This window comes from Pleurodeles waltl, chromosome 11, assembly GCF_031143425.1.
Source record: "Pleurodeles waltl isolate 20211129_DDA chromosome 11, aPleWal1.hap1.20221129, whole genome shotgun sequence".
Taxonomy (NCBI): Eukaryota; Metazoa; Chordata; class Amphibia; order Caudata; family Salamandridae; genus Pleurodeles; species Pleurodeles waltl.
In genome coordinates, this window is record NC_090450.1 from 700,118,636 (window position 1) to 700,144,620 (window position 25,985).

The window sequence follows — 25,985 nt, forward strand, 5'->3', positions numbered from 1 at the left end:
TTTGAGACTTCAGTGGGTGGTATCCTCTCGCCCAAATCCCAATCAGCAGATGCCTATCAAGTCTTCATTTTGAGAAAAATTGCTGACAGAGGAGCTGTTACAGATGATCTGGAAGCGGAGGTGCTGTTCTTCAGAAGCAGTGCTGGTCAGCTCTGAAGCTAGCCCTCTTTGCAGACACCCTCCAAACCGCTGACTCATACAGCATAATAACACTCGCCTTTGAGTGAGAAATGTACCGTAGCTAGGCGATTGAGTGCTGTAATTTTAGATCACCTTAGAGATGTGTTTTGATCTGATCTCTACTTTTATCCTAGATTGTCTTTGGACCAGTTGACTCAAAACTCTTCGATCCATAGATTTGAGTTTTTTGTTGATTCTGAAAAGCACCAGGGCCCCGATTTACTATGATGATTTTGCAATGGGGTTGTGTCACTTTTGTGGTGCAGCCTGATACATAAACTTTAGTGGCTCTGTAAATTTACAGTAATGAAACACAGCATATAGCTCTGCCTTGCACTACTTTGCGTTGGGTAGGCATTATATGGGTAGAGGATGGATGTTCCCATGCATCCATCCATGTATTTTGACGCAACCCCAGATTTGCAAAGACCTGTAAGCCTGGGCCTGCGCCAAACTAGTGCACCCACTCGACAGGTGTAACAAGGAGAAATATCTATATTTCTCCTCATTACTTCCTCTTTCCATTGGTGCTGCCTTCTGCAGCACACACAGAAAGAGGCATGTGGCTCTAAGGATTGTTTTGTGCAGGAAGGTGTCCCTTTCTGTACAAAAACAATCCTGCTTGTAACACGGAGACAGTTGCACTGATGTGTAAGGGTCCCTGTGTTGGTCCTAGGCAGCACACAGTGGACCGGCCCAAGGAAAGAGCAGAAATGCTCCATATCTTTGTAAATATGGAGAATTTCTGCTTTCTACCTTTCACTAATGCAGCGAGTTCCCTAGCTGTGCCACGTTTTGGGAAATAACCATAAATGTGCCCCCAGCTTTAAGCCAAGGAAATATGAGATTTACGTAAAAATCCTACCATATTATTTACAGCCAAATCCAACATCTACTGGTCTTTGTTTTTATGGAAGATCAGCAGGCGTAAGATAAAGGGAAAACATTTTTTATTCCACAGTCCAAAAAAGAATAATTTCCTTTTTCATAACTTCCCTTCCCCATGCCTTTTTAAGAATATGGGTGTTCCAAAACGTTCACACTTTGGCACCACTTATGCCACCAGGGGTTTTCAGGTGTAACTTCGAAAAGGCGCAGATGAGTGGCAAAGCTATTGCAAATGTTTGTGAATACCCACAAAATTATGTTTTTTTGTGTTAAAACTATTTGCATTGCTGCGCCTTGACAATCCTATGGGAACACCCACTTCTCCACCCAAAGTGTCGCTTACAACTGCAGAAAAATCTACATGTTATGCATTTCCAAGACTGCGACACACGTTCATGTGAAAACCTGCAGCAAATGACCTCGTGAATCAGGTCCTAGATTAAACATGTGCAGTCGCCAATTTTGTGAATCAACCTAGATTTCAATACATTTGTAACAGAATAATATACCCTTATAGTATAAAATCGGAGTTTTTTTTTTATTACAGAGATATCAATTCAAGATAGAACATTTTTTCTTTTACCATGTTTTTATCACAACATTTGGCTTCTTTACTGAAAATATTGCTTATTTCTCTGCACTATGCGACCATCCTATCCACAGTATATTGGAACACACTCACTTTCCTGCACAGAATTGGAGTTGTCTGCATATATTAGCGCTAAGGCCTTCTTTCCCAGCTTTGGAATGCCTTGGCAGTTGGATAGAGAGCAGGGAAGCTAACAGGCAGAGTAGTGCCACTCTGGTGTTTCTTTAAAGCATCTGTGAACCAGTCACTCGGCTAAAGCAGACTTCAGCCATGGATGTGGCATACACTTCATTTTAATAGTGATCTGGTTGGGTATATTTGTGACTTTATTCGTGAACTTTTCCTAAAATCTTACAATGCTGATGGGGTTGAAAGAACGGGAGAAACACAGAAATCATAAAAACTCCTTTTCATGTCAACCGGATCGACAGTCTGACTTGTCCTTCAAGGGTAGGTATGCGTTACTTTATCTTCTAGCAGTTCTTGTAGCTTTTTCAAAATAATTTTTATGGATACTTTTGTCTCAAAAAGACTCAGCCTGCGGAATTGCACACAGCTCGCAGGATCCTTTCTTGTAGATGTCCACTTGATCTTCCCCAAAGATTGTGGGATGTTGGTGTAGATGTTACTTGCCAGAATAGTTTTTCCATGACTGTACTTCACCATTAAATCTAAACAGCTAGATTGTAAACCAGCTACCTCCTGCCATTCTTCAACTTCTAAGGATGCACTAACATTCATTTTACCGCCTGTGACCCAGTTAATTACTGAAATACAAAGTAATTTCAACAGTCAGTAACTCTCTATGGCCACAACAACACCGTCAATAGTGTTATAGTCAAGAAAAGACAGGATCTGTATTGGGAATCTCTCTAACTTTTCGGCAACCATTACTATAATGATGGATATGATATATGGTAGTGGGTCAGGAAAAAGCTGGCAGTAGCTTTACATTTTTTTCAAAGGGAGCATCTGTGGAAAAAACGTAATAGTTGACAATCTCAGTAAACACCTAGATAGTTTTTTTTTTCAAATCACCGTTGTTAGGCAGAGGACACTTTTTTAACTTCTGAATTTAAATAACTTTTTTATTATGCCAATTTGTATTATTAGTTTTCAGCTAGGATCCGAACTTATTACAGCAACCAAAGGTGTACGTCTAAAACATGAATTTAAGGATATATACCAATTTAGATTTTCTTTTTTTCATCATCAAATTACAAGTGAAACGCGATTTTCTTGAAACAAAGAAAGCAATTTTCCACTATTTCAAAATCAGGTGAAAATTTTCAAACATGTCTCTCAGTAGGTTCCAAAAGCACTAGAGCAGAAGCCGATAAAGGAGAGGGGAATTAGGGCTTTATTCACAAGATTATGGGGGTTATTACAACTTTGGAGGAGGTGTCAATCCGTCCCAAATGTGACGGATATACCACCAGCCGTATTACGAGTGCCATAGGATATAATGGACTCGTAATACAGCTGGTGGTATATCCGTCACTTTACCGTCACTTTTGGGACGGATTAACACCTCCTCCAAAGTTGTAATAACCCCCTATATGTTTTATGGGGCAACGTATCCCTAAAACCCTTTCCTTTTGACCTGAGAAGTCTATGAGAACGTTATCTCGCGGACGTTCAGGTCTGCAAAGGGCACTATCCTGTGGTAACTTTATTCAATCATCCTGTGATCGATTTGAAACTAAAAAAAAAAGTACCTCGTTTCTCAAGATCAGTAAGAGTTGGAAGAGGTGCTGGGCAGACAGCAAAAGGTTTAGGGAATCCCTATGTAGAAACCCTGATGAAATAGACACATTCTAACTAGAAGCATTTGCAAATGGGAACATCTCGCAGCCAAGAGGCAGCACTCCCAATATTAATTTTCCATCTGTAGGTCAGCACTGATAGAACTCCTCGCTATAGGAACAGTTGCACATTTTTTCAGTCTTGAATTGTGCCATTTTTCACTTCCTACAAAACTAGTATATGAAAGTTCAGTAAAAGTCAATATCTTGATCACCATGATGGCAATTTACAAATTATACATTTTCTACAAAAAGAAAACATTAAAAGACAAATTGTAAAACGGACAATAGAGTTGTTGAATGAAAGAAAAGTCAACATTAAAAGTATGAGTAATTTCACAAGGGTAAAAATATGCAAAGATTTTAGAATTGAATAGAAAGGCGCAAACTCATCTGAAACAAATCTGCTGTCGATCATAATCATCACAGAATAACAATGAGAACTAAAATAGGGCTGCTGGGAAAGGTGTGTTGAAGGGGTCTTTTTGCAAATGTGTTTGGTATCGAACACCCAAAGCCAAATAGCTGTATTTTCTGAAATATTCCTGCTGAGAGCAAACATAATTATGTCTGTGTAACTCTGCTGAATATTTGTTCATGCAGAAATTAATCTTCAGTTGGTATATCATTTCTAGTAGCTGAATGTGTGCAAAGTGCTGCAAAATGTAAATATTTTTAGAAGGTAAAATGCACTGTGAGAAGAGGTGCTATGTTATGTGTATGTATTTCATTGGGACACTGCCTACAAATAAGCGGGAGCTTGTGTGCTCAGCATTGCTTTTGTTAATTACATTTCACTTCTACAAGCATCTTTTATCTTTATTGGCTCTGAAAATGTCAGGGCAATACTCTTGGCTTTAGGAAAGTCAGTAATTCACAGTTCTTCCTTGATGTTACACCTTCAGCTTGCCGTGCACGTCACCTAGCATCATCAGAAACTGTTGCATATGATTTCTAGACCGGCAATGGATATCTTTCCAGGCACCCTGGCGGTTCTCCAAGAGTAGAAGCAGAGTTACTGGATGCTCTACATTTTCGATATCTCTGACCGAAACTCATCGTAAAATGAGGACATGGTACTCCACTGCTTTGCCTTGCAGCATTTCTTCAGACAAGTAAACAGCTGCCCTAAAATATGAAAAGACATCTGTTTAATCATAACTCTGCATTAGGCCTTCTCCCGCTCTCTCGTGAAAAACAGTTTGATAGTGTAAGACAGCTAGAACAGTTGGAGAAGTGAAGATCAAAACCAAGACACGGGTAGACATTTTCTGGGTAGTGAGTTTATGAACTAAAATTTGCAGATTGTGGTGACTTAGCCATCCCACCCTCTGATCTTGCTCCAGGATTGGGTATGAAGTGTGAATTCCTTATTCGTCCATTGTTGACTTAGCTCTACCACTATCTGTTCTCCCTCCATGTTTTTTTTTTTAGGTCTCGGCTCTGGACAGCGTGCTTCGCTGTATCGAACCAAGACATGCTGTATCTACATTGTGGGCTGTGTCCTGCCCATAGTCTTTCCACTTGCTGGCCCCACTGTTGCTCCATTTTACAGTATCCCCATTTGTCTAGGGAATGCTTATATCATGCCTTTTCCGGTGTTTAGCCGTTCCCCAGAGCACCAGCCGACTACTGTTAACGTATGCAGTGGCCATTTTTTGGCCACCGTTTTGGCACTACTTTTTGATTTTGTTTTCAATGGCTGACTTTTCCCGCCACACATTAGGAGCGCTATTGTTTCTGTTGCACGGTTTCCTTCATATGGCTGCTTTCTTTCCAGTGTAGGCTTGGATGTTTAACATTGTAGTTTATGTTTCATGAGCTGCGCCATTGAGTCTGCCCTTTGTTTTTGCCTCTCGCCCCGTTTTGTGCTTGTTTCTTGCCCTCTGTTTGTGCCTTTCTGCTCATTTGCTTCTAATTTCTTGCGCTTTCTTTCTGCCTTTATGCTAATTTTGTGCCCTGTTTGTGCCTCTCTGCCAGTTTTTTTGCCCTCCGTTTGTGTCTCTCTGGCCCATTTCTTGACCTCTGTTTGTGCCCCTCTGAGTCTGTCCTTTGTTTGTGCCTCTTTGCCCGCTTCTTCCACTCTGTGTCTTTCTGCTCGTTTCTTGCCCTGTCTGTGCCTCTATGCTCATTTCATGCCTTTTGTTTGTGCCTTTTTGCTTGTTTATTGCCCTATGTTTGTGTCTCTCTGCCCGTTTTCTGCTCGTTTCTTGCCCTCTGTTTGTGCCTCTCTGTCCGTTTTCTGCTAATTTCTTGCCCTATGTTTGTGCCTCTTTGCCTGTTTCTTGCCCTCTGTTTGTGCCTTTCTGCTCATTTCATGCCCTCGGTTTGTGCTTTTCTACTCTTTTCTTGCCCTCTGTTTGTGCCTTTCTTCCCGTTTTCTGCTCGTTTCATCCACCTTACCCTTACCCCACTGCCAAAGGCAATAGGTTGCCAATTGCTGAGACCTATTGGCTTTGCCAATGCTTTTTTTTTTTTTTTTTTAGTGTTAGCAAGCGCAAAGTCAACCCTAAGGTGTTTTTAGGCACTGAGAGATTGTCATTTGCCCAGAGTCCCAGGATAATGAGCGACACACCAAAACTCAAACTTGGCTACCAACCTCTAAAGTCAGGCTGTAACACCACATTGTCTTTCCTTGATAGTTCTAAGAGTTCCACCAGAGGTAAGATACAAAAGAGGGGAGCTGAAAGTTAGAATACATCAAGAAAACAAAAACACAATTCTGCTGCTCACTATTCAGAGCTTTTCAGCTTCACTTGAACCCTGATGATACAAACATGTATGTGAAGCTGTAGTAAGAAAACATATTTATTTGTACTGATATATTAAATGAAGAGTAAAAGTCGAACCACATTCTAAAGCAACCAGAAAACAAGCAACCAAAAGACTCTGGGATGAAAGAAACCAGAAAATCTAGTTAGGTAGCTAGTTATTATTTGTTGCAACTTGATGGTTACATCAATGTGTGGTCATTGTAGTGGTTCCAACGGAACATTGGTTGGTTGCACATTTGATGTAAACTGAAAATTATATCCCAAACAAAATAGAAGGAAAATATTACTTACCCTGTATGCATCTGCTGATAGCGGTTCAGTGATGTAGATTTGCATGCTATGCATACTGCTGCCATGTAGTGTTTGAATTTGCACTTTTGCACGTTGTTCTTTGAAAACGTTTTTAAAGTGATATGTGCTGTCTCCTCGTCTGGCTCACAGTGCACATGGACACCTATTCCATCTTGGTTTTCAACACAACAGATCAGAACGTGTATAGAGTGTGAGCATATTGTGCAATTTCAACGGGGAAATAAAATATCTGCAATCATTACAAACTTTCGAGGAGAGGGGTGGGTGCAAGCAAATTTATAGCACTACACGCTACAAACAGATGGTTACAGGGTAGGTATCATTTTTCGTTCATAGTTTGTGTGGCTGCTGATGTATATGCGCTGCATTGGTAGATGGTGCCAAATGTCTGTAATAAAGTTCCTAAAACTGTCTGGTGAACCAAAGCCTGCTGGCATGCTAAGTACTAAGTATCCACAAAATACTGCTTGGTGTTCAGCAGGATGTTCCCTATGAAAGCTGTGGTTGCTCCATTATGGGTGAAGTGGGCGGTAAAGGGTACAGATGAGAATCTTAGCTTTGTGGCAGCAAATTGTGATGCAATTGACTTTCCTGCTTGCTATACCTTCCTTGCAGATAGGATGACCCTTTTGGGATTTTGCGAATGCTACAAATACTGGGCAGACTTGCGAAAGGGCTTGGTCATATCAATATAGTACATAACACCTCTTACCATCCAGCCTGTGTAGAGCTGAAAGATGACTGGGAGATCTATTGTCTGACTCAGTTGAAAAAGGGCCACCACCTTGGGGAGAAACTTAGGATTGCTCCTCAGAACAACCCTATTTTTGTGAACGTAACAAAATGGTTCTTGTAAAGTGAGTGCTTGCAGCTCCCTAATGTGTCTGAGGGAGCTGATGTGTCTGGTGGAAGTTATGGCCACTAAGAAAGATATGTCCACAAAAGGAACTGTAAAAGGCATGAGTGTAAGGGTTCGGAGGGTCGCCATATGTGCGTCATGAGGATTTCATGAAGATTTAACATGGAGACAGGGGGTATACAAGGAGGTATATCTCACTTAAGATCTCCCATAAAAACCTTGACCACTGGGAATGAAAAGAGTAATGAATGTTCCCTGTTTTGCATGCAAACTGCTATGGCAGGTAGGTGTAGCCATGTGGATGCGTAGAGGAGGCACAACATTCAAAAGTAAAAGTCAGTACACAATGCCCTGGACGTTAGCCTTTGGGGGGGGTCCAGGTTTTAAGAAATGCAATAGTTAACACTTTTCATTTTGCCACATAACAGACCTGTGTGGATGACCTGTGAGCTTCCCAAACATGTTCCTGGGGGAGATTTAAATAACCAAACTTTTGGATCTCGCATGCCAGATTGCTTGTTTGAGCTGTCTGAGGGCTGGTTGTCTGATCTGACCCTGTGCATGTGTTAGAAGGTCTGGTTTAAGTGACAGCTTCTCGTGGGGGGCTGCTGCACATTTCCAGGAGCATGGTATACCAGAACAAAACTTACTACAAATTGCAATTCACAAACGATGTGCAGAGTTTTGTGATTTCGCACTCTACTTGTGTGTGGTGTTCTTCGCCTCAATTGCAGGGTCCCCGTACATGTAAATAAAAGTTTCAATAGTAATTGTGGGAGGCACTAGAGGGAGTGAGTGAGAAAAGAGGCTCACTACTCGGGGGTGGGGGGGTGGAATTAGGGAGGAGTAAGAAGTTTAGGGAGGAACATCAGCCACCAACAAAAGTAATCCAATTGTATTACTGTGCGCTGGAGACATGTAACTTACATTTTTGCATTACATATACACACAGAGTTGTGAAAACCATAAGTAGGACAAGTATTGCAAAGTGTAAACTTACTTTTTACTGGGGTTCTGACAGCTAGATTAAACCCAATGCTGAAAGGGGTGATAGACTCAGCTCAGTCACACCGTTTAGTATCAAAAGCATATATTGTGGGGATAACATAAAATGATTTAACATACTGTAGACAAAATCTCCATCATACAAAAAAATCCAGTAATTATCATTAGGCGCAGTGAAAGCATTTGATAGGGTAAATTGGCAGTAGAGGTACAGCTACACCTGGGTACAAAAAGTTTACAGTTCTTAATGGGTTTAACGGTCAACAGACTGCTAGATTCTAGGTGTGGGAGGATGTGGAGCGGGGGCAGGGGGATTAAATAGAACTGCCTCCTTCACCCCTGTTTGGGCTTTCCATGGAAAACATGGCAATCTGAGGGGCATATTTATGACTCCTGCAGCACAGGGCAGCGCAGCAAGTCACCTTGCTGCGTCTGACCTGCATCATGGCAAAATGGCAGTAATGGGCCGTATTTATCCAATATGGTACATCCCTTGCGCTGGTGCCGTTTCGGCATCCTAGTGCCAAAGCACACACCCTAGCACCATGGTGCAAGGGTGCCCATGTTGTAGGCAGGATTGTTTTTGTGCAGGAAGGGGCAGAGTGCAGCACACATAGAGGAAAAACAAGGAGAAATATATTTATCCTTACACCTCTCCTGGGGAGGTGTATCTTTTGGGCGCATTCCCAGGTTTACCAAGTTTGGGAAATGTGGAAATGTGTCAAAAACCATGAGAGTTCCGTAGGAACACCCATGCACTGCCCATGGAATGCCTCCCTTGTATAGAGTAATGCATGGCTTCAAAAATATGCCTAAAAGTTTGTATTGCTCTTGCACCATGCTGTGTGGTACAACAGCGACGCAAACCGGGTCTTAAATACGGCCCTGAACTCAAAAAGCTGAAGCCATTAGAAGAATTAAAGTAGAGCAAGACATCTGAAAACTATCAATATATACAGACAGTGCTAAGCTCTTGGTCTTGGATCCCATCACTTCAGGAACTTGAAAACTACAGCCTCATGTCAGGTTTTAAAGGTAGTGTACAAAAATGCCAAATTTGACTATGACGGCCCATAAATACGACATCCAGTATTTGGGGGAATTTTTTTTTGCAAAATGTGAAATTATGTTATTCTTACAAAAGCCCCTACAAAATCTAAAAAAATAAACTTGTTTGGACCATTTTTTCCCGGATTCTGCACCGTTGCTGAGCCAATGAAAAAAGGGTGGGCTGGAGAGAGGACTTTTTTTCTTCTCTCCTCTGTGCTGTCATGCATGACCTGCGATGCCACTAAGAACTTCCCAAAACCAGCCATCAGCACAGTCATGATGATAAGACTGCTGAACACTGGAACACAGCAGGTATGTGAACCTTCCAGATTCCTTTGACAGTCATTCTCCTGGCCCAAGACATGTATTACTGCCCGCATCCCCCACATCACATGTCCTCCTGCTCCTCTATCACTTGCTGTCCCCCACCCCACAGCAGTTGTAGTCCTGCTGCTCCTTACTTCCAGCCATACTACCAGGAAGCTATGTTTTCTTGTCCCATCCCAGGACACTTCTTTTCCTGCCCTCCCATGCGCCACCACCCTCCATCGCGGTCATCCTCCTGCTAACACCCCCACCGGCCTGCCTCCCCCAAACAGCCGGATCTCTTGTAAACTCCCCCACCTCACATCTCCCACCTGCACTAGCCTTAGGCATCATTAGCAGTATGAAATTCATGGTGCTGGAGGGAGCAGTTACTGTAGCTCCCTCTGCCCTAGTGTGCCACCGGACCGGTATTTTGGTTCCTCTGAACTGTCTGGTATTCCATTCAGACAGTTCTTAATTTGAGCCGGGTGGCTTTCGGTGCTCAGCACCTGCACTTATTTGCCAACACCGGTACTTATGACAGTCTGGGCCATGGTGGCGCTGGTTGTCCAAACTAAAGATGGGCATACATAAGTTGTTTATTAAAAAACAATGAAAAGGACTAATAACTGCTGCCAAAGCCTTTCTCACAGTTTGGGGACTTGGAATAGTCTGAATTGTCACTCTTGTAGGAGTGCAATGGTTAGTAGTTGTGTTGGCACTATCACTGGCCGGGTTCACATGGGCAATGGGTGGTGCAAGCTGCAGTGGCCTCCTAAGGAGGACCCTGGCACTTAAAAATAAAATAAAAAATAAAAAATAAAAATTAAGCACTGCAGTCAGATTTATATCACAACAACTGATATACACCTAAAACCAGTAAGAATTGTTCGCCTTGCCAAAGGATGTTGGCTGGAAAATAATTAAGTAACAACAAAAATGTTGTTGTAAATAATACTGAAAATATTTAAATTCTGAGACTGTGAATTTAACATTACTAAAGCCTGTGCAAGGGGTAGTGGTCTTCAGTGTGTCTCAGTCACTCCTGTTATGTTCACTCTGTTATACATATACGCCCTTTCTACCTCCACCCACCTGCTTAACTTGCTCATCTGTTTCCTCTTCACCACCCCCTTTTCACTCTCTCCTGAATGCACTACCTCGCATCTCCTTCACTTCACCACCCCCATACCCACAGTGTATGTGGGTATGGGGTGGTGAAGTGTCCTGTCCTGTAAGCCGCTATCTTGTAAGCAGTTGTACTTTCACCTTGTCAATATTTTGACAGCTGTGTACCTCCTTCACACTTTCACAGAATCACAACTGCAAATGGAATATGTGACCCTTGCTGTCTGCGCTTTGCAGAGAGGCCAAGGTTTGGATGATCATGTATTCTGAACACGTATTTGCCCCACTGGCAGGCACTGTGAGAAACTCGCGCTGCCTTCAACCTGAACTCCAGAGCACTCAATCATGGCCGTTATAAACACCTGGAGGTGACTCAGTTCCAAGTATGATCAATACAAGAGTAATATGCTGCAAGACAAAAATACAGAAACACGACAGCCTGCAAATAGCTAATACTCTTAAGGAATGCAAGAATAAATAAAACGTGAACTATAAACAACTTCTTTAAACGACTAATGTGAATTACCTTAACATTTTTTTACATTTTGTTTTTTTATAAATCTATCCATGTTTTTGCCAGTAAAGTTCAGGAATACAGGGCCTGATTGTAACCCGTTTCAATCTCTGCTTTTAATTACTACAGGGTCTAAGATCCGGATGGACCCCGCCTACTTAAAAGTCTTGCCTTCTGCCACCTTCAATTAAGATGAGAAGAGGGTGGAGGGGGCCACAGTAACAGCTCCCTCCAGCACCATGTAATTCATGCTGGGAAGCAACATAGGAGGATGGTGCCAAAGACAACAAGACTTTAAATTGTTACCGCACTCTGTCTGGCACTAGACATACCTCTACCTGGTTCATTTTTGCTGTGCAATGCTAGTTTACTGGTTTTAACATTTGGGATATACTTTTTTTGGCATTCCCATGTGATATCTTGTAGTTAGAATCCTCTGCATGTGCCAGCAATGAGTATAAACAGGTTGTCTGAAGAAGTACACTCACTTCATAAAGATTCAGCTGAGATCCATTCCCAAGACTTGTAAAGTAAGACGTGTTCCATTGAAAGTAAGGCATGACATGGCACGTGAATTGGAAACATTGGAGAGAAAAGGCATTATTGCAAGGGTGGAACAGTTTGAGTCGTTGTCCGCTGTGGTGGTGGTGAAGAAAGCAAACAGGGAGGTGGCTGTGCATTGATTTGAGAGAGCTGAGTCTTGCGTTATAATGGACAGATACCCTCTACCCAATATAACGGAGATGTTAAGTTTAAAAGGCGATGCCAAGTGTTTCTCCTCCCTAGACTTGATACCCGCTTATCATCAGATAAAATTACATTCATTGTCTCAAGATCTGACATCCTCCCACCATTTTAAGGGATCACACCAGTACATTTGGTTGTGAAAGCCACCTTGCAATTTCAAAGACCATAATGAGGATTAGTGCTGATTATTAGTGGCCAGTTATGAACATTATGGTGGAGAGAAAGTTAAGAGGCTGTGTAGAGTGTTTGTTAGTGACAGGATTTTGAAATGCAGGACTCAACCCATGGTTGTGTATAAATTGCCTTCTACACCCTGGGAGAGGATTTCTTTTGAAATAGTAGGTCCCATTAGGTCTTATAGTGTGGATCATTATATTTTGAGCTACACTGATCTGTATTCATGATGGCCAGAGGTTGCTGAGCTAACTTCTATTGAGATGCGGGTCATGATAAAGTTTTTCCATATGGTGTTTGATCGGGTAGTTTACCCTTCAGTGCTTTTAACGGATAATGGTGTGCAACTGACATCAAGAGAAATGGAATAGTTTCTGGGAAATAAAGAGATTGTGCATAAACAATTTGTGATTTAGCACCCAAAATGGAATTGCATTATTGAAAGCATTTGCAACACATTGAAGGAGACCACTTGTGTGCAAGTGACAAGTCATGGTTGGAGGAGATAAATGATAAAGTCAAGGTGTATAGGCTAACACCACATGTAAGCATGGGGGTGACACTGTTTGAACTTTTCAGGGGTAGAACGCCTAATAGTATGATGTGTCAGTGAGTAAATAAGAGAAGAGTTGATGGTACTGTAAATGAATCTGAGGGAGCAGAGCGGAAGAGTAGAGTGGTGGAGAGAATGGGAAAATGAAGGAAGAGTTTGACAATCATAAGAGAGTTAAGGTGTGAACGTGAATGTAGGAGATGAGGTCAGGATTAAACTTACTGGGTCAAGTACAGGTATTTCTATGTTTAGCAAAACCAATGAAAATGATCAAACTGTTTAAAGATGCTATCAAGGAAGATCCTAAAATATGGAATTTGAATAGTTGCAAAACTCAACATGATGGACATGAAAGGGGATCAAAGACAGAACTTGACATGCAACAGTGGCAGAGGAAGCCAAAATGTTCAGAGGAAAAGCTCTAGAACCACTGTCAAACCATCACACTTAAAGGACTTTGTAAAGTAATAAGTATATATGAATGTGTAATTTCACAAGTTTTGTAGTTTTTACCTTCTCATATTAGTGCTGAGTTATTGGAGTAATTATTTTACGGAGTTATTTTTTCTTAGGTTAGTTCATTTATCGGTCAGAGGGGAAGGTGTGGTCATTTCATTGTAAAGAGGGGAAGGTGTGTGGTATCTTGCCATTAGAACCCTCTGCTGGATGAACTGGAGTTATAAAAATGGTGACTTTTAAAGTGAGAGGAGTGGGAAAGAGCTGTTGGGAAGCTGGGGGAGATCAGTGCTAGCTGGATGAGGTGTTATCTGTAACTTTAAATACAACAGGAGTTGTAAAGAATATTGTGGATTTATTGACTTTTACAGCCCATCTTATGCTTTTGCTTTTTTTTGGGCCATATTGTTTTGTTGTTCAATCACCAATTTTGGCAAACAATACTGCAGTATCCTAGGGAGGTCTGCCTAGAAAGCAAGCACCAATCCTAAAATTCCCATTTCACTTGTCGAGAGACTCTATAACTTACTTAGAAGTCCAAATCACACAGACAATGGAACAAATGATTTGGGATAATTATCTCCCAGCAATGATGGAGGTTTGGAAAGATTTGCGAACATGGCATCTGTGAGGATTGTCAGTGGTTGGCAAACGTTCCCCTTACCATTCACCCCTATTCCAAGAAACCCTGCCATTACACCCTCATTACCATGACCAGCATTCTGAGGCTGGAGTTTAGCAGAAAGAGGGCTATTGGGTGACCTATTTGACAAAGAGAGTATAAGATCTTTCGAGGCACACTACTGTTCCAGCACTGGCCTCTACATAAGTCAAACAAATCCCAAGCATGTCATCAAATAAAAGATTCAAAAAAAGTTATGCCTGAAAAGGGAGCTAAGAACCTTTATCTCAGATATTTTCAAACTTCTCTTGGAACGGGATAGGGAATATAAGAGCCCTGACAAGAGATAATGAGGAGAACAATCAGGGCACTCTTTCACAAATAAAGAGTGGGAAGAAAATCTATGCCAGAATATTCAGCTCTGCTATCAGTTCTTTGGGCATTTGGGCCATGGTCAAAACCACTCTTCACTGTATCAAAACATGCAAAACTGCATGAATGGAATGCACTCAGATCATTCTGATATTTGAGAGGATGTGGGAGAATGTGCACACTTTCCCCTCACTGTGCTACTGCCCTAAACTGTCTGAGTACTGCCGAGGAGTCTTAGATGCAATAAATTAACAAGTTATTTACTTTTGCTATTGATTTTCTAGAGGAAGTTCTAACTGTAGATTTCTCACCACTTGAATCCTGCCAGGATGAATCTGGAAACCTATGGAGCTCTCCTGCACCTAGATAGCACTAAAGACCTGCAGTTGCTGTGGGCTCTGCCCCAACATATGCCAGGGAGCTGCACAAAGTGCCACCCCATAGCACTGACGTCAGAGCACCCTCTCTTTTTTCCATGCCCCTGGAGGGAAAGATGAGGCTAACACATTGTGCAGCTCATGAATCTAGATTAGAAACGTACTATGAAAAATGCAAAATCATTCCTTAGAATGGGGAGTTGCAAGGGACCTTTGAGGAATCTGCAGGTAGATAGAGTATCCACCAGGAAGGTCAATACCGAAGATAGGTAACTTGTTCTTCTGATGGATACTTCTACCTGCAGAAGCCTCACTTCTTGAAACAATACCAAAGTCGTACCTCCCAAGTGGTGCGTCTGAGGACAATATTAAGCTTGAAAGTACTGAAGTGCCAATGTGGCAAAATGGCTGTCTCAACAGACTACAGAATTCAGACAACAGTGTCTGGTGAAGGTGTGAACTGACAACCAGGTCCCCACCCAGCAAATGCCCAGCATCGGCACTCCTCATAAAAGGCCTTAGCTCCAGTAGAATAAGCTTCTATTCACTCTGTAGGGGCCTATCTGGCTGGAGCCATCCTTAGGCACAGAACAATCCAGTAGGACATTGTTCTTTTTTTAGCTGCCTAGCCTTTCTTGACACTAGTGTAGCAGAGGAAAGGTTTGTTGCCTGCCCAAACCCCATGAGTTCCGACAGTGGAGAGGTTAAGAGTCCTAAAAGGGTCCAAACATTATGCTTTTCCTCCTCGTTGGTGGGAGGAGGGACAGTAGCAAGGCTATGAACTAGATTACATGAAAGGGAGTGAACACTTCAAAAAGAAACAACACTTCTGCCCACAGGACCAACTTGTCTGGAAAAACATGATGAATGGAGGTTGAACTGAAAGGCCAGCGGCTCAGGAACCCACTTAGCTGGTGCCATGGCAATGAGAAATCAGTCTTCATCATCAGAAGTCCCAAGGAACAACTGTGCACAGGTTTAAGAATGAGAACAACAAATTGAGGGCACACTGAGGAATCGCAAAGGGAACATAGGTCTGTCCCTTCTGAAACTGCATGACAACAAGGATGTTAAATAATGAAGGCTGATGTAGCAAACAAAGGCTGAGAGGTTCTAACTTGCCTATAGCAAAGCCTTGCCAGTTAAGAGAGAAAGCAAAACATAATACATCAGACAAGCGCTTTTTGAAGGGATTCAACATCCACGCCCATGCACAGGTAACAAACCAGAACCACTGTCCAGCACAGACTAATTTAGGGAATGGCTGATAAGATGAAATTGACCGCATCTGGTGGCAGATTAAATTAACTCAAATTTCCTCACTAAATCTCCAGTCCTGAAGCTGTATGGTCAGAAGGTTCAGGTGAAGGATCTGGTCCTCCTGCTGCAAGAAAAGGACAGGGGGATAGGCAAACAAGGTCAGAATACCATTTCCTCCAAGGCCAATCCATCACAATCAGAATCATCTAAGCCCAGTCCTGCACTGCAACTACTCACACAACACTCTCCCACTCACATGCATGCTCCTCAACATGCTCACTTCACAAATACACCACAGAGATCTGGGACCTTCTGCACAACAATGCTCCTGACTTACTTACTTTTCCTCAAGGAAGACGTGCTGAACCTTGTGCTGGCACCTCACTCATTTAAGACCTTGGAAGCCTGTGCCTCAACTAACTAGTAATGGGACCTACCCCCATCAGCGGATATGTCTTGGACCCTATTTTCACCAACTTCTGCAACATCTGAGTCTGAGCCCATACCAGTTTCCGGGACATACCACGTCTGTAGGAGCCTGTGTGGTGGACATCTATGGTGTTGGCACCTTATACCAGCTCCAGACGATCCTTATTAGTTAGTGTTACAGTGTCTAGGATGCCAGAGCTCTCTAGTGGTAGCTGTTGTGAGCAGCCAAGACTTATCTAGGAGGATTGTGAAGCACTTGCAATACCAAAATAGTCACACAGTAAATTATCACACAAGAAAGGAACCACACAGTGTTGCAAAAATAAAGGTACTTTATTACAGGCACATTGAACTAGATTACTGTAGGTGAGCCCCTCTTCCTGGAGGTAAGTTTACAAAATATGCACAGGTAAGTACTGAGAATTAGCATAAAAACATTAGAAATAGCAAGGAATATCAAGGGTTCTACAGTGGGTGGGGGGGGAGGGAGACAAACCACACACTAAAATAATGGAGAATGGGTTTGCCACCAGAGCACATGGAGTAGTTAGCCAAGGGCTAGGACCGTCTAGAACCCCAAGAGATGAGTATCTAGAAGACCCCCAGCGACCAGGACAGCAGAGGAAGTTACCTGGTCCTCCCGTAGGATAACATGGTGATGTGGAATTGGAATAATGCAAGTAGTGGACCAGGCCAGTGGAACCCAATGGTGGATTCCAGATGAAGTGGACCTGTAAAAGAAGGGGACAGAGTCCAGTCCACACAGGAGTGTCCAGGTGAGACAGGAGGCAATGCCCACCCTTCTGTAGGTGAAGATTCAGGTCGATGGTGGTGGATGAATGCCAGCTGTGGAGTCCAGGAGCTGCAGAGGAGTTCCTAAAGTCACCTAGGAGCTGTCCCTTGACAGTCGCCGGATTGTAGGGTCATTGGTCAGGAGAACCACCAACAAGCACAAGTAAATACAACTGGAGCTTTTGGAGATTTGTAGAGCTGAAGACCAGCAAGGTCCATGGGATTCGACCCTTGGAGGGGAGTCCGGGCTGACCCTGAGAAGACAGGAGAGCCAGCAGAAGCAGTCAGAGCCCCCACAAGCAACCCACTGGAAGCAGGCACAGTAAGTCGCAGTGAGGCCCAGGCAGCACATCTGAAGAGGAGTCCCATATTGCTGGAGAAGCAGAGAGGAGACTTTACTTGCAGAGTAGAGTGCTTGGGGACGAGCTACGTGGAGCCTGAAGATCCCTCGGAGCAGAAGTCAACAGTCGCAGTGCAAAGGTATTCTGTCCTGAGGAAGAGGCAACGGCTCACCATCTCCCAAGTTTGACAGAAAGCAGAGAGGACCCAGAGGACCCTCAGAACCACCACCTGTGTTCGGAGAATCTTCGCAGGCCCAGAAGACAGCAGATCTCAGCAGCTGGACGTCATTACCTTAGGGGCCTGCAGATGCGAGGGATTAACTCCTTCACTCCAAGGGAGAGTCCTTCTTGCTTCTTTGGTGCATCTGAAGTCTCGCCAACCTCAGAGGATACACAGCTGTGGAAATGTTGCAAGTTACTAGCAGGAGCTGCAGAAACAATGTTACAAGGAGAGAGGTTGTCTCTGGGGTGCAGTATTGTTCAGTTCCTGTGAAGTCTAGTAGCGGTTCCGGTGCCCAGGAGCAGAAGAGGTTGTTGCAGTGGAGTCCTTGTGGAGTCCTGCATGCCGGACCTGGGGACCCACCCGCAAGGGACTCCCTAAGTAGCCCAAAAAGGGGCCTGGTCACTTTGCAAGGTGACCACCTTTCAGAGGGAGTCACTGACGTCATCTGCCTAACCTTGATTTCAAGATTAGGCAGATGACCTTGATTTCAAGATGACAATGGCTAACTGGGGGAGCTCTAGGCACCACCCCTGCGGTGGTGATGGACAGGGAAGTCATTACTCCCCTTTCTTTTGTGCAGTTTCACACCAGAGAAGGGATCGGATTATGCAAGGATGCGCCTTTCAAAGCAAGCCAGGTGCGTGGGAGGCTTCCCCTCCCCAGCTTTGTAACACCTATTTTCAAGGGAGAGGTGGTTGCACCCCTCTACCAAAGAAAATCCTTTGTCAGCCTTCCCCTGCTTGAGCTGGTCAAGCACCAGGAGGACAGAACCCTGTCTGGGAGGCTGCAGCTGCGTGGGCTGCTTGCAGACCCTGGAAGACTGGTAGGAGCAATACTGGGGGAGATCCTCTACGGAGCCTCCAGAGTGCTTGGAATCATGCCACCAACACTGGCAACAGTAGTGAGGTACGCTTCCGACATGTTTGATACCAAACATGCCTGTGTCTGAGTTACCATTATGTAGATGGACCATAGGTAGTGACCTATGGCCAGTACAAGGTTAAAATGGCTTTCCCGCACTTACAAAGTCCAGGGAATTGGAACTGGAGTTCGTAGGCCCACCTCTGCTCATGCAGGGGTGCCCACAAACACAGGGACCTGCACCCTGCCCTTTGGGCTGGAAGGGCCTACCATAGGGGTGACTGATCCTGACCTTGTGTAGTGACCAGCAGTGAAAGGGTGCATGCACCTTTTCACGCAAGCTGCAAACACATTTTGCATGGGCTCCCAGGGGTGGCATAATATATGCCGCAGCCCGTGGGAGACACCTAGTGCTCCAATGCTCTGGGTACCTAAGCACCATATGCTGGGGACATTCAGGGTTACACCAGTATGCCAATTGTGGGGTTTAAAGGGTACCAAAACAACGAATCTTAGAGGAGAGGGCACAATCTATGGGATCAGGGTTAGCAGGATTGCAGTGAAAACAGTCTAAGCACACTGACAACAGGCAAAAAGTGGGGGTAAACATGCCAAAAAAAATGATCTTCCTACAACGTCCTTATCAGGCCCAGCATCGCCGTCCCGGTCCCATGCACATGCACCACTGTCAAGTCAGTCCACCAAAACTGGAACAACATAACTGTCAAGGACTGAAACACCGTTCTTAACACCCACTGACCCAAAAACAGCAACACCATCCTCAAAGTCATCGTGATTTTCAACAATTGGATCACCTCCTGCGTTGGATCACCTCCTGCGCCAGGTCCTTGGCCCCCATCAAACAGAACACTAAAACAATATCCGTACCCCAGGGCAGTTGGTACACAGAGGAAACTAGACTGATGAATCACCACTGCAAACAACTGGAGAGCAGATGTAGAATGAGCCAGGATAATGCAGACAAGAGTACATTCCAATTTGCCCTGAGGCATTGCCACCAAATCATCCAGACCACTAAACGTGCTGCTCTGGTGGACCGCTTCGATGCCAGCACCAACAGAAGTAAATAAATATTCCCCATTGTGAAAGACTTCACCTCACCATCAACCACCTCCAATGCGAACACTCCTTTGCAGAACCTCTGCAACAATCTCTCTCAATTCTTCAGCAAGAAAATCACTACCATTTACAGAAACTTCAGCCTGCAACCGGCCCACAAAGACCTCAGCAAACACCTCCCGATCTTATCCAAAGAACTAATGCTAACCACATGGCATTTCATCACCCCAGAAGAAACCACTGCCACAGTGAAGTCTTTCCACTCAGGGGCTCCATCAGACCTCTGTCCATACCATTCCTGCTATAGAGGACAGCAACCAGTCAGCACCATGCCCCCATCCATTCTGAATGCCTCCACAACCTTCCTAGATGCTTGGAAACACACAACTGCCCTCCCATTGCTGAAGAAACCCTCTCTGGACCCTTCAATGTTTGCCAACTACAGGTTATTCTTCCTGGTACCATTCCTGGTCAAGGTCTTAGAGAAAATCATCAACAGCCACCTCATCACATACCACAATGACCACCAGCTCCTCAAAACCATTCAGTCTGGTTTCAGACCCAACCACTGCATAGAAATTTACCTCATTGCTGCCATGGATGACATCACCATGATTCTGGACAGAAGAGACATGGCTGCACTCTTCTTCCTGGACGTCTCTGCAGCGTTTGACAGTTTCTCACCTCATCATCATACAACTCCTACACAACATCTAAATCCGAGGACACAACCTCCCCTGGATCTACTCCTTCCTGACTGGAAAGACTCGTCAGTCGTCCTGGCACCATACACATCGGACTACCTCGACCTCATCTGCGGAGTTCATAGGAGACCCTCCCTGAGTCAGATCCTCTTCAATGCACACATAATCCCTCTAGCCAGCATCATCCACTCTCACAATATGAACATTCTCTCCTACATTGATGACATCCAACAAATTTTCTCCCTCATGGACAAGATGCCAAGTACCTTGGTCAAGTTCAGTGCATGCATGACTGAAACCAACCACTGAATGGAGACCAACTGTCTAGAGCTGAACACTCACAAGACCAAAATTGTGATCTTCAAAAGAGCACATAACCATCGGACTCCAACTGGTGGCCAACAAGGCTAGGACTGACACTCACCCATGCAAGAACCTTGGGATCATCAATGACAGAAAACTTGATATGGTCACCCAAGTCAATGCAGTCACTGCCTCATGCTTCCATACTCTGAAGATGCTGAAGACGATTTTCAAATGGCTCAATATCAGCTCCTGGAAAAAAGTAATGCACGCCTGATCACAAGCAAGCTGAACTATGGGAACACCATCTATGCTGGGATCAACAGAAAAACTCACCAGAAGGCTGCAGACCATTCAGAACTCAGTGGCCATAATCACTCTCAACCTCCCATGCTGAACTCGCATAACACTTGAAAGAGCTCCACTTCCCATTCACAAACAAGCACAGTTCAAACTCCTCATCGACACTTTCAAGGCAGTACATATCACAGGCCCAACATACCTCAACAATTCCATCTGCTTTCACAAGCCTTCCTGACACCTACGCTTGCTGGACTCCTACTTACACAAATCACACACAAAAACAGATCGGCGGTCGAGCCTTCTCCTATATCACGCCTACAGCGCAGATCGACCTGCCGCTACACGAGTCTTCTTCTTTTTGCATTCTGCAAGAAGCTTAAGACCTGGCTTTTTGAGTAGTCCCTCGAGGCCCTAGGTGTTCCTAGACTTGCACCAGGATACCCTCCCAGTTGATAATGCACTATACAAATCAACATAACATGTAACATAACAAGAGAATGTGCAGTGGAGATGGAAATAGCGCCTCAGACTGAATCTGTCTCACAGAGATCCTCTCAAAGGAGACAGCAGGAGCAGAACTACTGACAGCGCCTGTTCTCTCTCACAGTGAAAAGATCTACCTGAGAGAAGCCCCATAAGTTGACCATGGACTGAACTACCTTTGGGTGAAGCTGCCTCTCATAGTGGGAAAGTTGTTCTGACTGAGGTCATGTGCATACACTTTCAGGAAACTTGCCAGGTAGTTGATCACAAGCCAAACACACACAACCAGAGTCTCAAACCCCTCAGACACACAAAGCACAAGCCCACACTGCCCTGCTTACTGACATACTACTTTGAAGTAGTATTGCCTGTCAGTGCCTGGATTGAATGGCCACAGATGGAAAGAAGAAAAGCCTTGACAGCCAGATGCATTGCATACAGCTCGTGCAAGCTGATGTGCTACCCCTGATAGGTGTAAGACCAGAGGTCTTTGATCACCATTAACCCACAAAACTGTCCCAGTGGAGGGAAGATGCATCAGTCACCACTGTAACCACTATTGGAAATGGGCAGAATGACTTCCAATAAGACACCCCTGCAGATCCTGTGTTACTGCTTGAGAAATCTGAACTGTGTCCAAGAGAATGCCCCTGTCCTAATTCCACTAGTAGTATAGGCACCACAGCAGCACCTGCATGCATCACTAAGCAGGAGTGTAAGTAAACAGGCTTTTTACAGGTTTACTCCCACCTTTTGCTCCTATTTTGACTACTAGATTCTGGTGTAATTTGTCTGAAATGCCCTGAGCCCTGCTAAACTGCTAAAAAGTGCATGTGCTCTGACCCTTAAGATGGTGTATGTTTAACTGGCTTGTTGTCAATTTACATAGCCTAACTTAAGTGCAAGTCCCTGCTGCATAGCCATTTTAGTAATGTCTCTGGGCACGGTTTTTTAGCAACTAGGTCTGCTGCTTGCATCCGTTAGCCTAGTTTATTTCATTCTGATTCATTTATTATTTTAGAATCTGCCACATTCGTGGTGCTGTTTTATTTTCTTTATCTAGTTAGTCTTTCGCCTAGGAAAGTATTGCGTCTTCTAGCGTGACACTCTTTCACCCTGTGCTTTCCTCAAGGCTGCAGCAGAGATAGGGTCGTCAGTACAAAGTGATACATTGCGTCTAGAACATACACGAAAAACACACATATTTTGACGTGGGGACATTTTCCTAGAACAGAAGTTGTTTTATTATAAAAACATTCCCTTACCCCATGCATGTTAGAGGGAGGTTCCAGCCAGATGACCACAACCGCAAGCTGACTAATTACGCTACAGCTGCTTGCTGAGATTACCGGTTCCCTGGTCTACTTGGGGATGGTGTCTCTCTAGACAGCAGGCACACTGAGGTATGGGGGATGATGTCTTCCCGGGGGGAATCCTGATGAGAGGATTAGGGCTTAGCACGCAGTGCTCCAAGCAGTTTAGGTAGGAACCACACACACACATAATGCTTAGTGACAGTATGGTGGGACTATTTCTGTGTTTCACTTTTCTCGTTACAACCTTGCCTTTAGCATGTTTCATCATTCTCATTATTGCATTTCATGTCATTTTATCTAAGAATCAGCTGATTCAATAAATGCTATCGAACCATTTTCTGCCTCTGTTTGTCTTTGCAAGTGTAAGACCTTTTGTAACTTAGAGAAAAGGATGGGAACTGATTCACCACAACTTCCCTAAGTCATTCTTGTCATGCGCCTGGTTGCCACAATCATCCCTGCTCTTGGAGGCACTGCTAGTTAGCTGGAAACCCGATTAAGCTGGCAGTTGTCACATGGTGTGGGATTTGACTTAGGAAAGTTTGTAGCCCTTTGGCTACCAATTGCATCCGACCCTGATGGCATGATCTGAACATAAATAGGGCACCCCTTGCACCCAGAACTCGGATCTCGACTGAGCTGAAAGAAGGAGAGTTGCACTGTGGAACCCGCAAAGAGAGGTTGCACCGGCATGGACTGCACCTGTTGAACCTGATGGCTAGCACAGGAGAGGGAGTGTGCCTACTGTGTTTTGCTCATGGAAAAGTTGTGTTCAGATCCCAGCCAAAGCTAGAAGACTCCAAGGGTCAAATGGCAAACCTCCTGTTCACAGCACAGGGCCACAACAGTTGAGAAGCCTGAACGGACAAGTTGGGCCCTGAGGACAGTCTTTATCATTAACCGTGAGTATGTCCAAGTTGCTAGCATTTTGAAGGGCTAGATAGTCTAAGATTCAGTGTTGAAATGGGGACCAGGTTTTGCTACTATCATGATGTTAAATCATAGAAGGCAACTGGATTGGATCAGAGTCTGATTAGAAAAATTTTCTCAATCTATTTTAGCATTTGTCAAGATGCAGGGACCTGTATGCTGTTGCTGCTTCCAACAATTGCTGTGCTTTTCATCCAAAGCCAGTGATGGTGATGCCAATGAAAGCAGCGGAGGCGGAAAAGCCAACAAGGCCCCAGTAAAAAATGAGGAAAAGCACTAAAGCAGAGGTTAAAGGGTCTGGAACTATACCGATGGCCTGAAGATGCACCAGAGGGAGCCGGGAGAGAATGTTTGCCCAAGAACACCAACACTGTCTGGGTGACGGCCACAATGTGCCCAGATTCTGCACCAGAGGCCGGAAAGACCAGGAGCACATCTTCTCAGTACAACTGTTGAGGCCACTGAGCAAGACTTTCAGCTGGATGATCTAGCTCTGAACTTCGAATGATGCAGAGAGACTGAGGGCTCTGCTAAGTCTACATGGTGTCCCCAAGATGAAAGCAAATAGGAGTTGTACCTGGTATGGTACCAGGAGGTAGAGTGGTATAGCTTCCCCAGTATTAGTCCTGGACCATAAAGAGTTTAACTTCCATTTCCTTTAAGGCAATGGTAAGAATAAACCCTCACTTCTCAAAGCACTTGAATTCATGGTGCAAGCTGAGACACAACAAGGAGATGGAGGCCTAAGATCAACCTCTGCTATCCAAAAGAGTCGCAGAAATGTTTAAAGCCTGAAAGCTTTTGAGGGAACATTGTACCATTCAAGATGGTAAAATTCAGAGGACAGGAGCACAGAAAAAAGGAACTGAGATCAGCATGCCGAGTTGGTGCCTTGTGAATTTCCATCAAACCCACAAAAAGGTGATGGGGAAGAATGCTTGCATTTTCTCTAACCACTGCCAATTGTTCAGGGTAGCATCTAAACCCATTGTTCTTTTGTTCACCATACACCTCAGTTTGGACCAAGACAATATGTAAATCAGCCTTGACCCTTCTCTTCCTGGGAACAGTCTGGCCCTAACTGCCAGGCCATCACCAAACCGGAACACTAGAACCTAGTACTAGTTTTGCCCTGATAAGCGCTCATCAGCCAGGCATAGCTTGGTTCAAGTGGCACACTGAATACTGGAACCAAACTATACCCGGCTAATGAGCCCTACCTAGGGCAAAAGCGGTCCTGGATTGCTTATGCTCCAGTTCAAAGAGGATCTGGCCTGGCATTTCGGCTGGACTGTTCCCACTAAAGTAGGGTCAAGAGTGATATTCAGATGGCTGGGTCTAAATTAAAGTGGCATGGTGCGCAAAATAACAATAGAATGTGAACAAGTAATTACAGATGTCTGAGATGAATTCAAGAATTCTATCCATCGCATTTTTGTATACTTTAGTGTTTTGCCCTAAGTGGGATGGGTATGCCCCGATGCAGGTCCCGTGCATATTGTGTCACTGGAACCGAGCTATACCTGGCTGATGAGTCCTAAATAAGGTGAAACTGGTCCTGGGCTGCTTGTATTCCAGGTAAAGGAGGACCAGGCCTGGCGGACTGGCTGGACTGTTCCAGCTGGAGCAGAGTCAAGAATGTTTTGCATATGGCTGAATATGAACTGAGGTGGCATGGTATTCAAAATAACACTGGACTGGGATGCGGTCCAGAATAACTGCCAGAGGCTGAGATTAATTTAAGCATTCCATCCATCACTTTTTTAATACACTTTTTTATGCAGTTAAGTGACATGTAACCAGGATACAGCCCAAGCTGATGCAAAGATGTGGCACCTCTTAGCAGCACAGCAAAACAGATAGTTTCCGGATCCAGTCTGGGGCCTGACCAAATTCAAGAGGTGAGGTAGAAGTATCCATCAGAAAAAATGTTTGGCACAGCTACACCTAGGTTCCCTGTCAATACACTGCTTGGATAACTGAACAAGCAAACAATCCCACTACACTCTTGTAGCGCTAAAGAATATATTACTTAACCTGTAAGCATCTGTTCATGGCAGTGCTGTAGATTCACATGCTCTGCATACTCCTTCCATCTAGTGTTGGGTCTGGAGTTGTGCAAGCTACTTTTCTTCGAAGAAGTATTTCGAGTCAGGAGGTATAGTGACTTCTCCTCTTGGTGATAATGCACATGGGCATTGACTTAATTGTTAGATGTTTTCCAGCAGGCGGGTGAGAATGGAGTGTGG

General features: G+C 44.2%; 1 protein-coding gene across 3 annotated transcripts in view; it reads right to left on the reverse strand.

Moving 5' to 3' along the window:
* Window positions 1–1,587: 1,587 nt before the first annotated feature.
* LOC138266004 (poly(ADP-ribose) glycohydrolase-like) overlaps window positions 1,588–25,985 on the reverse strand; it is a 441,110-nt gene continuing 416,712 nt past the window's right edge. For 2 of the 3 annotated variants that reach the window (XM_069214273.1, XM_069214274.1), the window contains one exon: window positions 4,355–4,590. In XM_069214273.1, coding sequence (XP_069070374.1) covers window positions 4,490–4,590 — 101 coding nt within the window. In that variant the 3' untranslated portion in view covers window positions 4,355–4,489. Of the gene's footprint in view, window positions 4,591–25,985 lie in introns of all 3 variants that reach the window. The other variant, XM_069214272.1, reaches the window with a different exon arrangement.